We start from the raw sequence: 13,697 nt of genomic DNA, 5'->3' as shown, positions 1-13,697 counted from the left end.
GAATATATCTATATGTGCATCCAAATGAAGAGACTGTGATGAGAGAATTATGTTTCTGAATACTCACACTGATTTTTAGAAGAGACCTATACTTTGCAAAATAAGACCTTTTATAACAGTCAATCCATCATATAAATCTAGTAGATGCTTGGAGCTCATTTCATTTAATGTCAAAGAAGCTGTTTCACTATTATATGGCATATACAATATGCAATAATTTTATTTTATACTTTCATTCAAAAATACAGTGTAGCTCTTCTAAATGCTAAGTATTATTCCTGAGGCTTGAAAGAAAATAGTAAATGAAATAGACGTGATCTGCCTGCATAAAGCTTAAAGTAAGTAAGATTCAAAATAATAGATTCAAAATGTAAGGAGTGATGATTCCACAGAAGCGACTGGAAGAAAGACTGAAATTAGTGTATGTCATGGGCCTCCCAGAGATGCTCACATCCTAATTCCCAGAATCTGTGAGCAGATTACATGACAAAAGGAACTTTACAGATGTAAATAAGGATAAGAGCCGTGAGATGGCATGACTATCCTGGATAATATGGATGGGCCCTATCTAATCACATGAGTCCTAAAAAGTAGCAAACATTTCCTGGCTGGGGTCAGAGAAAGAGATGTGAGGACAGAAACAGATTCAGAGAAATGTGACATTGGTGGCTGTGAAACTGGAGAAAGGCTATAAGGAATGTGGATGGCCTCTAGAAGTTAAGGCAAAGAAGTGGATTTCTCCCAAGGACTCCAGAAAAGAATGCAGCATTGCTAACACTTACTTTTTTATCCCAGTGAGACTTGTTAGACTTTTGACCTATGGATGTAAAGAGATTATATACATATGGAAAATATCAGGACAAATATACATAATCACTAAAATGCTAAGTGGTTGTCTGTTTTTTCTGTTATAGATCCATCTGGTTTCATTTCCTACTAATTTCTTACTAATGTCACAAGACATTGAACTTAACACAGTTTGAGTCAAAAAAATGATCAAGACTTACTGATCTGTTTAAGAAGTAAAGTCATCTAGACTCAAACTGGTCATGTGGACTGAGTCTGAGAAAACATAAACTATATTAATTTCCCATTGCTGAACCTCTCTACTCAACAAGCTTACAAAATTTGAAGTCTTGAAGTCACATTCACATAAAACATCCACAGGTTACAATAAGTGTTAATCTTGCTTTAAGTTTTCACAGTTATCTTTATTGTGTCTCAATAATTATCAAGCATTTACTCTGTCAATAGCCCAATTACAAAAGCTCCTAACTAATCTGAAAAGCAAACCAGGCCCACCAAATGAGACACAGCATTCTTTTTTTCTTTTTTTACATTTTTTTATAAATTTATTTTTTATTGGTGTTCAATTTGCCAACATATAGAATAACACCCAGTGCTCATCCCATCAAGTGCCCACCTCAGTGCCCGTCACCCCCACCCCCTGCCCACCTCCTCTTCCCCCACCCCTAGTTCGTTTCCCAGAGTTAGGTGTCTCTCATGTTCTGTCTCCCTTTCTGATATTTCCCACTCATTTTCCCTCTTTTCCCCTTTATTCCCTTTCATTATTTTTTATATTCCCCAAATGAATGAGACCATATAATGTTTGTCCTTCTCCGATTGACTTATTTCACTCAGCATAATACCCTCTAGTTCCATCCACGTCGAAGCAAATGGTGGGTATTTGTCGTTTCTAATGGCTGAGTAATATTCCATTGTATACATAAACCTCATCTTCTTTATCCATTCATCTTTCGATGGACACCGAGGCTCCTTCCACAATGTCCAATTGTGGACATTGCTGCTATAAACATCGGGGTGCAGGTGTCCCGGCATTTCATTGCATCTGTATCTTTGGGGTAAATCCCCAGCAGTGCAATTGCTGGGTCGTAGGGCAGGTCTATTTTTAACTCTTTGAGGAGCCTCCACACAGTTTTTCAGAGTGGCTGCACCAGTTCACATTCCCACCAACAGTGCAGGAGGGTTCCCCTTTCTCCACATCTTCTCCAACATTGGTGGTTTCCTGCACAGCATTCTTTAAACTGGAAGTTGAGGACTAAAGTACAACAGCTATCCTAAAATTCTTGAGCAAATTCTGAGAAAGGTTTGAGCTCAGCTAATACCAGCAGAGTACATTCCCTTTTATTAAAGTTGATGAAACAGTTATAAAGAAACATCATTTGTGATATAATCCTAAAATAAAAATAAACTTGGGAATGTATTCTGATAATATATCCCATTGTTCTTCCAGATTGGTTCCTGCTGTTTAATTCCAATATTCATTGTCTAAGTCAAGATACTACTATAAGGCCTAAAACACTGCACTGTTTTATGAAAAGGAGCTAGTACACTGCTTCTGTAGTGTTTTCTCATAATACTACAAATTCACATTTTTCATTATTAATGTATTGTACTTCTAATAGAATGTTAATATAATGTGCATATAAATGGATTTCTGATCATGTGAACCACCACTGCATAAATTTAGTTCCTCCTTCTCTGACCTCAACACCAATATTAGGGCAGATCACCAGACATTACCCACACACAATAAGTCTTTCATTCCCTGAAAAAAAAAATGCCTTCCTCAATAAGTATTTAACATTATATCCTAAGAGAAAGGAATAGATAAAGATATATAGTGTTATATATATATATATATATATATATATATATATATATATATAGTGTTTTATATATATATGTGTGTGTGTGTGTATATATATATATATATATATATATATATATATATACACACTAAGATCACCCAAAGAACAGTTTTCTCTCCTCTGTTCTTTTTCCTTTCCTATATTTCTGTTCTTACTATTAATCCTTCCCATGCTTTCTCCGTGGTTATCATTCAATATAATAAATAAATACAAATTAATTGCTTTAGGCACACTGTTACTTTAATTTAAAAAACTGAGAAGCAAACACTAAATTCAATCTACCTGTATCCACATAATAATTACTGAGCACCAAATACTTGCAAGTCTCTGTGCTAATGGCTGGGGAGATAATTCTCACTCTCTTAGAGCTCCTGTCCAGCAAGTAAACATAGAAATTCCAACAGGGATGAGAGCTAAAAATGGGAAAGTGCCATTAGACAGAGGTATTTCAGGGGCATTTACTCTTCTTTGCCAGAAGAGGAACGAGGAAACATGAGGGAATGAGGAAGGAAGAAGAAAACAGCCTCCATCAAGCATGAAGGGTAGTAGGACCTACCCAATTAAATAACTGAAAAACATTCAAATTCCTATTGAGGCTACCCTTAAAAATATATATATATGAGTTAAGATAATTACCTGAAAATGACTAAAAAAAAGCTACTTACCTCTGATCTTAATTATTTGCATATTATAACTGAAGAAGCTTCTTTCCACTTCACTCTTCTAACACAGAACTTACCTTGTTTTAAAACTAACATATCTAACAGAAGGATATTAGTAATATAAATTTTACTTGACAAATGGGCCTTGAAACTGAGTATCAGAGTAAACCACTGTCAAGAAAAAGAGAAGTAAAACAAAGAAAAATACATGTATATATATATTTTCAGTGCCTCATGTAGCACTGAAATAGATAACTGACAAAATTACTTTTCAGTAATAATCATTATTCTTTTGATATGTTCTTTAACTTTAAAGCAATGGAAAAATCTTAAAAGGGAAACAAATTTCAAAGTTAGTACTCAAATTCAGTAAATTGTTACACAAATGAAAAAAATTTTTTACATATGGACTTCACATATATAAAATTTGCATTTACTTAACACAAATATTACCCCTGGCAATTCATACTGTTCCACTGTCATAATTTAGAAATTGAAATAAAAATTCTAAATGATCACATAAAATAAGAGAATTGAAGTGACTCTATTTCTAGTTTTTTGTCTTTACAATCATCGTGTCATCTTTGTTTATTTTGAATCTGCTGTTTAAATGCATAAGGAATATAATGGTTATTAAAGTATAATAATAAAATGGGCGATTTGAATCATACATACATATTATTAAAAGTCAATTCTAACCACAGTAATTGTTTAGAACTTAGAAAAAGTTTTGAGGAAAACATTTTCTCACTTAACATTTAGAATTGCTAGAACACAGTGATAGTAAAAAGCAGACCAACTTTCAGTTGGTTTTATTATTGTTTATAAATATCTAGATATAATGCCCTTTCTTAATGATTGCTCCCAGGGTAGAATGTTCCCATCACTTCACCTTTGGTATGAGTATTTTTGACTCAAATAGTTTTTAACCCAAAGTTGAAGAGAGCCATGAAATCACTTATGTGATATATATTGATGATGTACAGGACCAGCTTCTGGGGACTGTGACTGCACATAGGGCCCCATACTCAGAAAGAACCCCATGGTTGGCCTTTAATGCTCTCATATCACAGTCTGATGGAGTGATGAAGCATATGTCCTAGACTTACATTTAGTTCTGCCTCCCTCACCCAACAATCGCTGTCACCCTTGGCAAAAGGCAAAGTGGGTCACAGTCATGGGGAAAAGCCACAGATACCTGTGAGGGTCTGCATGTTCCTACAAGTATCCCTAAACACTAGAGAGACTAACATTAAATAGCAAATAAAAATTACCTTTGTTGGGCCAATCAAGACTGTGAAAAGGGAAAAAGTTTTTTGTCCTGCTTTTGAACAAAAACACTTGCATTTTCATTTTGCATCAAGCTCCACAATTACGTAGCCATCCTTGACTATGTATGTAGGTGACTGTGCATGTATATCTTTTGTATCTAAAGGAATAAAACAACTTTATCTATATCTGATGAAGTGAAATTATCTATAATTTTATAGTTTAGAGATAAAATAACTTAAATATAATTGTATTTTTATCTATAATATGAGAATAATAATTTTAATAGTTTACAGATCATGAGAGAAGGAAATCCAATACAATATTATCTTTTGAGTTTCTTATAACTGATGACTTCCCTTAAAAAATCTTTAAGAATATATTATATGTTCTCTGGGTTCATATTTGCCTTATATAATTTTCTATTTCTTTTGCTGTGTCATGATTTTCCATAAAAAATAATAAAAAATACTGGAAATAGAAAAAGAATATATCATATGCTAAAAATGGAGATATTCTAGCTTAGAAGCAGGATATGATGTTACTAACATGTTGTTCTTATTAACACAATCTGCTTTACAACTTTGATTTCTTGACAGGCAAACGATTTTTGGTCGGGAGCCAAAGTCATCAAATATTAAGAGTATGGAGATACATCAAATGTGCAGAAGGAGCCTTAAAACTTATTAACTAATTTTAGCACATTTCAATTATTCATATAAATTACTTATCCTGAACAATCCTAAATCTTCAACTTCACACCAAAAAGTCATATGCTTTCTAACTAATAATTTTCAAAATGTACCCTTATAATTCTTTAATTATTCCATTTATAAGGCAGATGAACAAAATATTTTATAAATATATATTGTTATATATTAATTATATATATTATAAATCCTTCATTTTGTTTAGCTCTATTATTTAAGGAAGCTTTATGAACAATATATGCCTCCAATGTCTTCAAGGCTTTCTTCTCTATTTTGAAAACAGCAATAAGATTTGAATGTAAGAATTGGCATAGATACTCCATAGATCGATGTAGATATGTACATATGAAATGAATATATCATATATAAAGATGATGAAGTGAAACTAAAAGCACCTTGAAACAAATACTTTTGCATCTCTCTAAATTTAGACAGCATTTTTATTATTCCTATGAGATAGCTAAAACTCCAAAAAAAATTGTGACATTATGTCACATGTGAAAAAGGTTAGGAGCTAACGTTACAAATTACATGAGCTCCTTACACCTTCAAAAATGACCCCTGATCCTGCAGCATTAACCCTATCTAATACTGTCTAAACTCTAATTTTGTTATTCACCAACATAATCCTGCCCTTCTCATCATTTTCCTTTTATCCTTTAAATTGATGTCCAACTCATTTCTTTTCTCTAACATTGACTCCTTTCCTCAACTAATATTTAAATACCGCCTCAAACAAAACAATTACACAGTTGGATCCCATCCCTAGAAACTACTATATCAATGCTGTACTCTGTAAGCAGCACCCAAGCAGAAAGCCAACCTATGTAACACATGTACTCATTTATAATTTATCACATTTGTACACAGAAAGAACTTCAGCACATATCCGTGTATGGGATTGGTGGAAAGCCAGTTACCTACATTGTTCATGTACTCTGAAAGCAGATCCTGGAGAGCCTGGCGAATGGCATTGCATTCTGCAATAATCCGTTCCCGATGGAAATCTCTTGTGCATGAAGAGTCAGCCAATAGTGCAGCCCCACTGATAATAGCTTCAAGACGCTTCTCTAGTGATGGTCTAATTTCTTCCTCAGTCACTGTGAGCGGATCCAAGACAATTAAATTCTAAAGGAAGAATACATTTTGATAATTAGAACTCCACTGCATTGTTTTTAAGAAAAATAAATATTATTTCTCTTTCACAGTTATAATTCAGAGGTGATAATAAAGAAAATTCCATTTCCATGCATTATTCTAGGTAATAATTATTATTCAAGTGAGAGATAAAAATTGTGCAATTATGAGCATCAAGTCTAGTGTCAGACAAACTCATATCCATATTCTGCCTTTCCCACTCACCAATACTGTGAGCTCAATCAAGTAGCATACCCTTTGAACCTTACCTTCCTGATCTGTAAAACTGAAATATTAATGTCTCATAAAACTGTTGTAAGAATTATGTGAATGCTTACTATAGTGCATAGCACATATTAACTATTATTTACAGTAGTCGCCTTAGTATAGAACTTTATTGTTTATGTAATATTTTCACATATATTATCTCAGGGCAATAAAGATATTGTTAACTACACATTTCAACTGATGATGAGTCAAGCTGAGGCTCTCTTGCCCAAGGTCACTGGGCAAATAAACAGTGATTTCAGAGGAGTTTCTGGGTTGTATAATACCTATTTCAATATTATTTTTATTATGCCTCACTCTAAATCATACACTCCAATTAACCTCAACACTAACATATCAAAGAGAATTCTGAATTTAATTATTTATTTAATAAGTAAAACTCTATCTTCCATTTGATCTATTATAAATTCCAGCTATATCCCACTATTGGATCCTGACAGGATATTTTTAATGTTTCCATTTTATGCAAGTTTTCAGGCAACAGAAGTCAACACAATCTATGGCCTATGAAGAAAAGATGGATAATATGAGGCTTTAAGGGTTCTTTTATTAAAATATATCAAGAAAAGAAGCCCTTCCAAGATTTAACCATAATGTGGTAATTGGAGAAAGAATTAGTATCAAATTAAAGCTCTCTGAAGAACCTGTAGCATAAAATGAAATCATATAATGATCTTCAAAATGTATTTGCATATGTGAGTATACACATACAAACACAAACACACAGAATGATCAGTGTATAATCTTACATATATGTATACACACATATGCAGAGGTGTACATATATTGTGTGTATATGTATATCTTACATTAATCATTGCCCTAAATTACATTATGATAAATCTTTGGAAATCAAAAGTAGGATAAAATTTTTAAAACTTCAATTCTAGGCCAAGTTTGGAAGAGAAAATCATTTCAGAAAGACAAAACGTTTCAAAACAATTAGAAAAAAAGAATTAGTACTATGTAATGTTCATATACTATATAAAATACAACTAGAAATAGATCTTTTATGTAATTGGTGAAATGTCTTGAGATTATCCAGAATAATTCTTTCTCTCGTGATTCTATTTCCTTCCTATTTTTCTCCTATGTTAATGAGTCTCTCCATTTTTCTCTTTTATATGAACAAAAAATGAAAAAAATAGAAAAATTAATTTTACAAACATCAATTTTAACATTTTCTTTATCCAGTGCATAATCTTCTCAAATAGACAATAACTCTACCATAGACTTGGCCATCCATCAAAGACTCATTTACATCTAAATCTACCTCCTTATTTCATTTGCAATTTTTACCATGTCTTTCTTTGCCTGACTAATTTAGCACAAATATTCTATTCCAGTGTTTCATAACAATTATTAAACCAATTAAACTCTTTTTGAAAAGATCTCTTCAATGTGATATTATCACTAAGAATAGACACTGAGGACAAAAGAACTGCTTGCTCAAATGCCATTAGAAGATGTGTTAGAAACAGTTAGTATGTCTCCAGCTTATAATGTGTAAAACTGATTAAATTTCAAATGTTTATCTATAAGTATTGCTAGAAGAAATGCAATTTTAGATGTTCTGTCTATGACTTCACATCAGAAAACAACCCTTCTTATAGGATTAAGCTCACTGTAGTTCCTGCTCTATAAGACCATTTCTCAAACAATCCTACTTTTGGATTAGTACCTGCTTGACTCTTAAGCCAGATTCTTTCATCTCATCTAAACTCAAATTATTGCCTACTCTGACATCTGATATCCACATGCAGGCCTCTTGATTCTGCCTAAAACTACTGTCTTCCTATTTACATTCTATAAAAGTTTTCACTCTCCTTGACATCAAATAAATGAAAAGGTGAGAGTTTTTTATATAACTTGAATATTCTATAAAGTAGAATGGATATGTGCTATCTACTGAAGTAAAAAATTATCTTTCCGAAACATCAGTAAGATGATGAAAGAGGTTCCACACTTCATAGAAACTGATTTAACAATGACCCATGAACTAGAATACCTTTATAAAAGTCTTATTGTACAGCTGAGAAGTTCCAGAACCCCTGTGGAGCAAAAAACCAAAGAACAGAGCATTGAAGAGGATAAAAAAAAAAAAAAAGAAAAAAAACCTACCTTCTCTTTATCTGTGTCAAGATAGCACAGCCTAGAGCCTACAGAGACTACCTTCACCTACAATTTATTGGGCTAGGAAAAGTGAGAGCAAAGTGAGCCTTCAGCTTCCCCAGCCTTGTGAAAAGGCTGTCCAAAAGGCCCACATCCATCTTTCCATACCCATACATTGAAAGCTTAATAGTCTTGGGATAGGTAAGAGAGAGAAAAAGGCAAGAGGTCAGAACAACCAATGCATGAATTTTAACCACTGGCAGATCCTACTAACTGGAGTATGGCTTCTAATAAGAACCCTGTCCATAACCCAGTAGGACCTCTGCCTATAGATCCTACAACAAGCCAACATGTACTACCAGCATTCCATGTAACCCCTTACTCCCTGTAGCCAACACCCCAAGCTCTCCTGCAGACATATGAGCTCCCACAGAGCATACAAATATTAGCATCTAGCTGTATCTGCTGGATTAGGATTATTATTAGGATAACCTTGAACACTTCAGGGCAAAGCTCTCAGGAAGATAAATAGAAGAATCTCAGCACCTGCACCTGGCCTTGCTTTGCAGGATCAAGCTAATACACAGAGTCTAAGACCTTACCCCCAGGGGGAAAAGGAGGAATAAACCAAGTGCATACATAGAAAGAGTCTGAGAGAACCCACTATCTCTAGCATCTTTGACTGGTGAAGATCTTTCTCTCCTGAAGCCAGTCATGCTTCAAATGAGACAGCATGCAAGGTTTCAAGGAGCATGAAGAATCAAAGAAATATGGTATCACCAAAGGAACAAAATAAAGCTCCAACAGCTGATCCTAAAAAATGGAGATTTAGGGATCCCTGGGTGGCGCAGCGGTTTGGCGCCTGCCTTTGGCCCGGGGCGCGATCCTGGACCCCCGGGATCGAGTCCCACGTCGGGCTCCTGGCGCATGGAGCCTGCTTCTCCCTCTGCCTGTGTCTCTGCCTCTCTCTCTCATTCTGTGTGACTATCATAAATAAATAAAAATTTAAAAAAAGATTAAAAAAAAAGAATGTTTAAAAAAAAATGGAGATTTACTAATTGCCTAAAAAATAATTCAAAATAATCATCTTTACAAGTTCACCAAGGTAAGAGAGAGAACAGACAACTCTATCAAGTCAGGAAAATAATACATGAACATAATGGTAAGTTTAACATAAAGACAGAAATCATAAAAAAATAATCTCTGGGGCTGAAGAATACAATCACTGAATTGTATATCTACTAAAGAGGTCAAGAATCGCTTAGAACATGCAAAAGAAAGGATCAATAAACTCAAGAACAAATCTTTTGAAATTACATAGTCAGAGGAACAAAAAGAAAAAACTAGTAAAAAGAGTAAAGAATAATTAAAGGTCTTCGGAACACCACCCAAAAAAAATCAATATACATATTATGGGAGTCCCAGAGGAGAAGAGAAAGAAAAAGGTTCAGAAATCTTATTTAAAGATATAATGACCAAAAAAAATTTCACAACTGGGGAGGGAAATAACACCCAGATCCACAAAGTACAAAGAACCCCAAACAGATTAAATATAAAAAGATCTTCATCTAGACATATTACAATCAGATTGTCAAAAGTCAAAGACAAAATAGAATTTTGAAAGCAGTAAGAGAAAAGCAACTTCTCTAATACAAGGGAGCCCCCATAAAATTATCATCACATTTCTCAGCAGAAATCTTGATTGCCAGGAGAAAGTGAAATGATATATTCAAAGGATTAAAAGAAAAAGGTGGCAACCAAGAGTACCATAACTGGCAAAGATGTTTTTCAGAAGAAAAGATAAAGACATTCCCAAAGAAAACCAAAGTTCATTACCACTAGGCCCACATTATAAAATATGCTAAAGAGTTCAAGTTGAAACAAAGCACACTAATTAGGAACATGAAAACATTTGAAAATGTGAACGTCACCAGTAAAGATAAATATATAAATTCAGAATACTCTTAACATTGTAATGATGATGGATAAATCACTTATAACTGTAGCATAGCAGTTTTAAAAAGTATTAAAATAACCAAATCTACAAAAATTTGCTAATGAACACAGTATTAAAAAATTTAAATTATAATAGGAATAACAAAAAATGTTAATATAAAATATAAAAATATATTTTGGGGGGATTCTGGGTGGCTTAGTTGGTTGAATGTCCAAATCTTGATTTCAGCTGAGGTAATGATCTCAGGATCATGAGATTGAGCCCCACATTGGGCTCCATGCTCAGTAGGGAGTCTGCTTGAGATTTTCTCTCTCTCCCTCTCTCTCTGTTCTTCCCCCCCAAGAATAAATAAATAAATCTTTTTTATAAAAGTATATGGTTTTTGTATACTGTCAAAGTTACATTATCAGTTTAAAATAAACTATAAAATGTGTTATGTAAGCCTCATGGTAACCATAAAAAAATAATCCTGGGGCTCCTAGACAACTCAGTCAGTTGACTCTTGATTTCAGCCCAGGTCATGATCCCAGAGTTGTGGAATTGAAGCTTGTGTCAGACTAATCAATAATTAAAAATCACCCAACAAAGAAAAGCATAAGACCTGAAGTTTTCTCTAGTTAATTCTACCAATCATTTAAAGAAAAAAATAATACCAATCCTCCTCAAACTTTTCCAAAAATTTGAAGAGAAGGAAACAGTCCCAAACTCATTTTGAAGCCAGCATTTCCTTGATATCATACCCAGACAAGGATAACTACAAGGAAAGAAAAAGTAGAGGCCAAAATCCCTGATGTACAGCAATTCTCAACAAAATCCTATCAAACTGAATCAAGAGCATATTTAAAAGAGTATACATCATGACCAAGAGGGATTTGTCCTGGGATGCAAGGATGGTATGACATATGCAAATCAATAAGTGTGATATACCACATTATTAAAAGAAAAGATTAAAACCATATGATCATCTAACTAGACACAGAAAAAGCATCTGACATAATTCAATAGCCTTTATGATAAAAACTGTCAACAGATATAGAAGGATTATACATCATCACAAAAGATCGCATATGACAAGCACATCATTATTGCACTAAATAATGAAAAGCTGAAAGTTTTTCCTCCAAGATAGGAAATAGGACAAGCATGGACACTCTTTCCACTTTTATTCAGCATAGTACTGGAAGTCTTAGCTAGAGTAACTGGACAAGAAAAAAAAAGACATCCAAATTGTAAGGAAGAGGGATCCCTGGGTGGTGCAGCGGTTTGGCGCCTGCCCTTGGCCCAGGGTGCGATCCTGGAGACCCGGGATCAAATCCCACGTCGGGCTTCCGGTGCATGGAGCCTGCTTCTCCCTCTGCCTGTGTCTCTGCCTCTCTCTCTCTCTGTGACTATCATAAATAAATAAAAAATTAAAAAAAAAAACAAATTGTAAGGAAGAGGTAAAGTTGTTTCTGTTGCAGATGACAGGAATATATATATATATATATATATATATATATATATATATAACTCTAAAGATACCAACAAGAACTGTTAAAACTAAAAATAAATTCATTAAAGTTACAGGATAAAAATCAATATACAGATATCGATTGCATTTCTATACACTTAAAATGAACTATTACAAAAATTGTAGAAAACAATCTAATTTGAAAAGACTAATCCAAAAGAATAAAAATACTTAGGAACAATTTAGCAAAAGAAATTATAGATCTGTATACTGACATTACAAAACATTAATAAAGAAATTGAAGAATAAGATAATAAATAAGTGAATAAATGGAAGGATATCTTACATTTACAGATTGAAGATTTATATTGTTAAAAAAGTCCAGATACAACTCATATAATCTACTAAGTCAATGCAATCCCTGACAAAATGTCAATGACATTTTTCATAGAAATAGAAAAAACAATTCCATAATTCATAAAGAACCAAAGACCCCCCAATAGTCAAAAATCTTAAGCAAGAAGGACAAAGCTGGAAGCATCACACTTCCTAATTTCAAACTGCATTACAAAACTTTAGTAATTAAAACACCATGATAATGGCATAAAAGTAGCCACATAGATATAGAACAGAAATAGAGATTCCAGAAATAAACCCATCATATACAGTCAACTAATTTTCAAAAAGAATGCCAAGAACACACAAACGTGAAAAATAAAGTCTCTTCAATAAATGCTGCTGGGACAACTGGATAATTGCATACAAAAGGATGAAAATGAACCCTTACATTACACTATGAACAGAAATCAATGTAAGATAAATTAATGACTTGGGGCACCTGGGTGGCTCTGAGGTTAAGCATCTGCCTTTATGTAGCTCAGGTCAAGATCCCGAAACCCTGGGATGCAGCCCTGAATGGGGCTCTCTGCTCAGCAGGGAGCCTGCTTACCCCTCTCCCTCTCCCTCTGCCTTTTCCCTTAACTCGTGCTCTCTCTATCTCTCTCTCCCAAATAAATAAATAAAATATTTTAGAAAAGATGAATTAATGACTTAAATGTAAAACTTTGAAAGTGTAAAACTCCTAAAAAGCAAATATAGGGGGAAAATTCCTTGATGTTGCTCTTGATAATGCTTCTTTGCATACATGTGGCAATGAAAGTAAAAGCAGACAAGTGGAATTACATCAAACTAAAGAATTTTTGCACAGTAAAGGAAACAATCAACAAAATAAAAAGGCAACCTAGAGAATGGGAGAAGATATTTGCAAACTGTATATGTGATAATGGGCTGATATCCAAATTATATAAAGAACTCATGAAACTTAATAGCAAAAACAAAAAACAAACATACAAAAACATTTCAATTAAAAAATGGGCAAAGGATTGAATAGATATTTCTCAAAAGAAGTCATACAAATGGAGATTAGGTATATTTAAAAGT

General features: G+C 33.6%; 1 protein-coding gene across 3 annotated transcripts in view; it reads right to left on the bottom strand.

Annotated features, from left to right (window-relative positions):
• The window catches only part of CTNNA3 (catenin alpha 3), a 1,663,516-nt gene that overhangs the window by 1,214,729 nt on the left and 435,090 nt on the right, over positions 1 to 13,697 (bottom strand). For all 3 annotated transcript variants that reach the window (XM_055308926.1, XM_055308927.1, XM_055308929.1), the window contains exon 7: positions 6,238 to 6,441. In XM_055308926.1, the coding sequence (XP_055164901.1) occupies positions 6,238 to 6,441 (204 nt within the window). The remainder of the gene's footprint in view (positions 1 to 6,237; positions 6,442 to 13,697) is intronic.

Source organism: Nyctereutes procyonoides, unplaced genomic scaffold (genome assembly GCF_905146905.1).
Source record: "Nyctereutes procyonoides isolate TBG_1078 unplaced genomic scaffold, NYPRO_anot_genome, whole genome shotgun sequence".
Classification (NCBI taxonomy): domain Eukaryota; kingdom Metazoa; phylum Chordata; class Mammalia; order Carnivora; family Canidae; genus Nyctereutes; species Nyctereutes procyonoides.
This window is presented reverse-complemented; position numbering and strand designations above follow the sequence as displayed.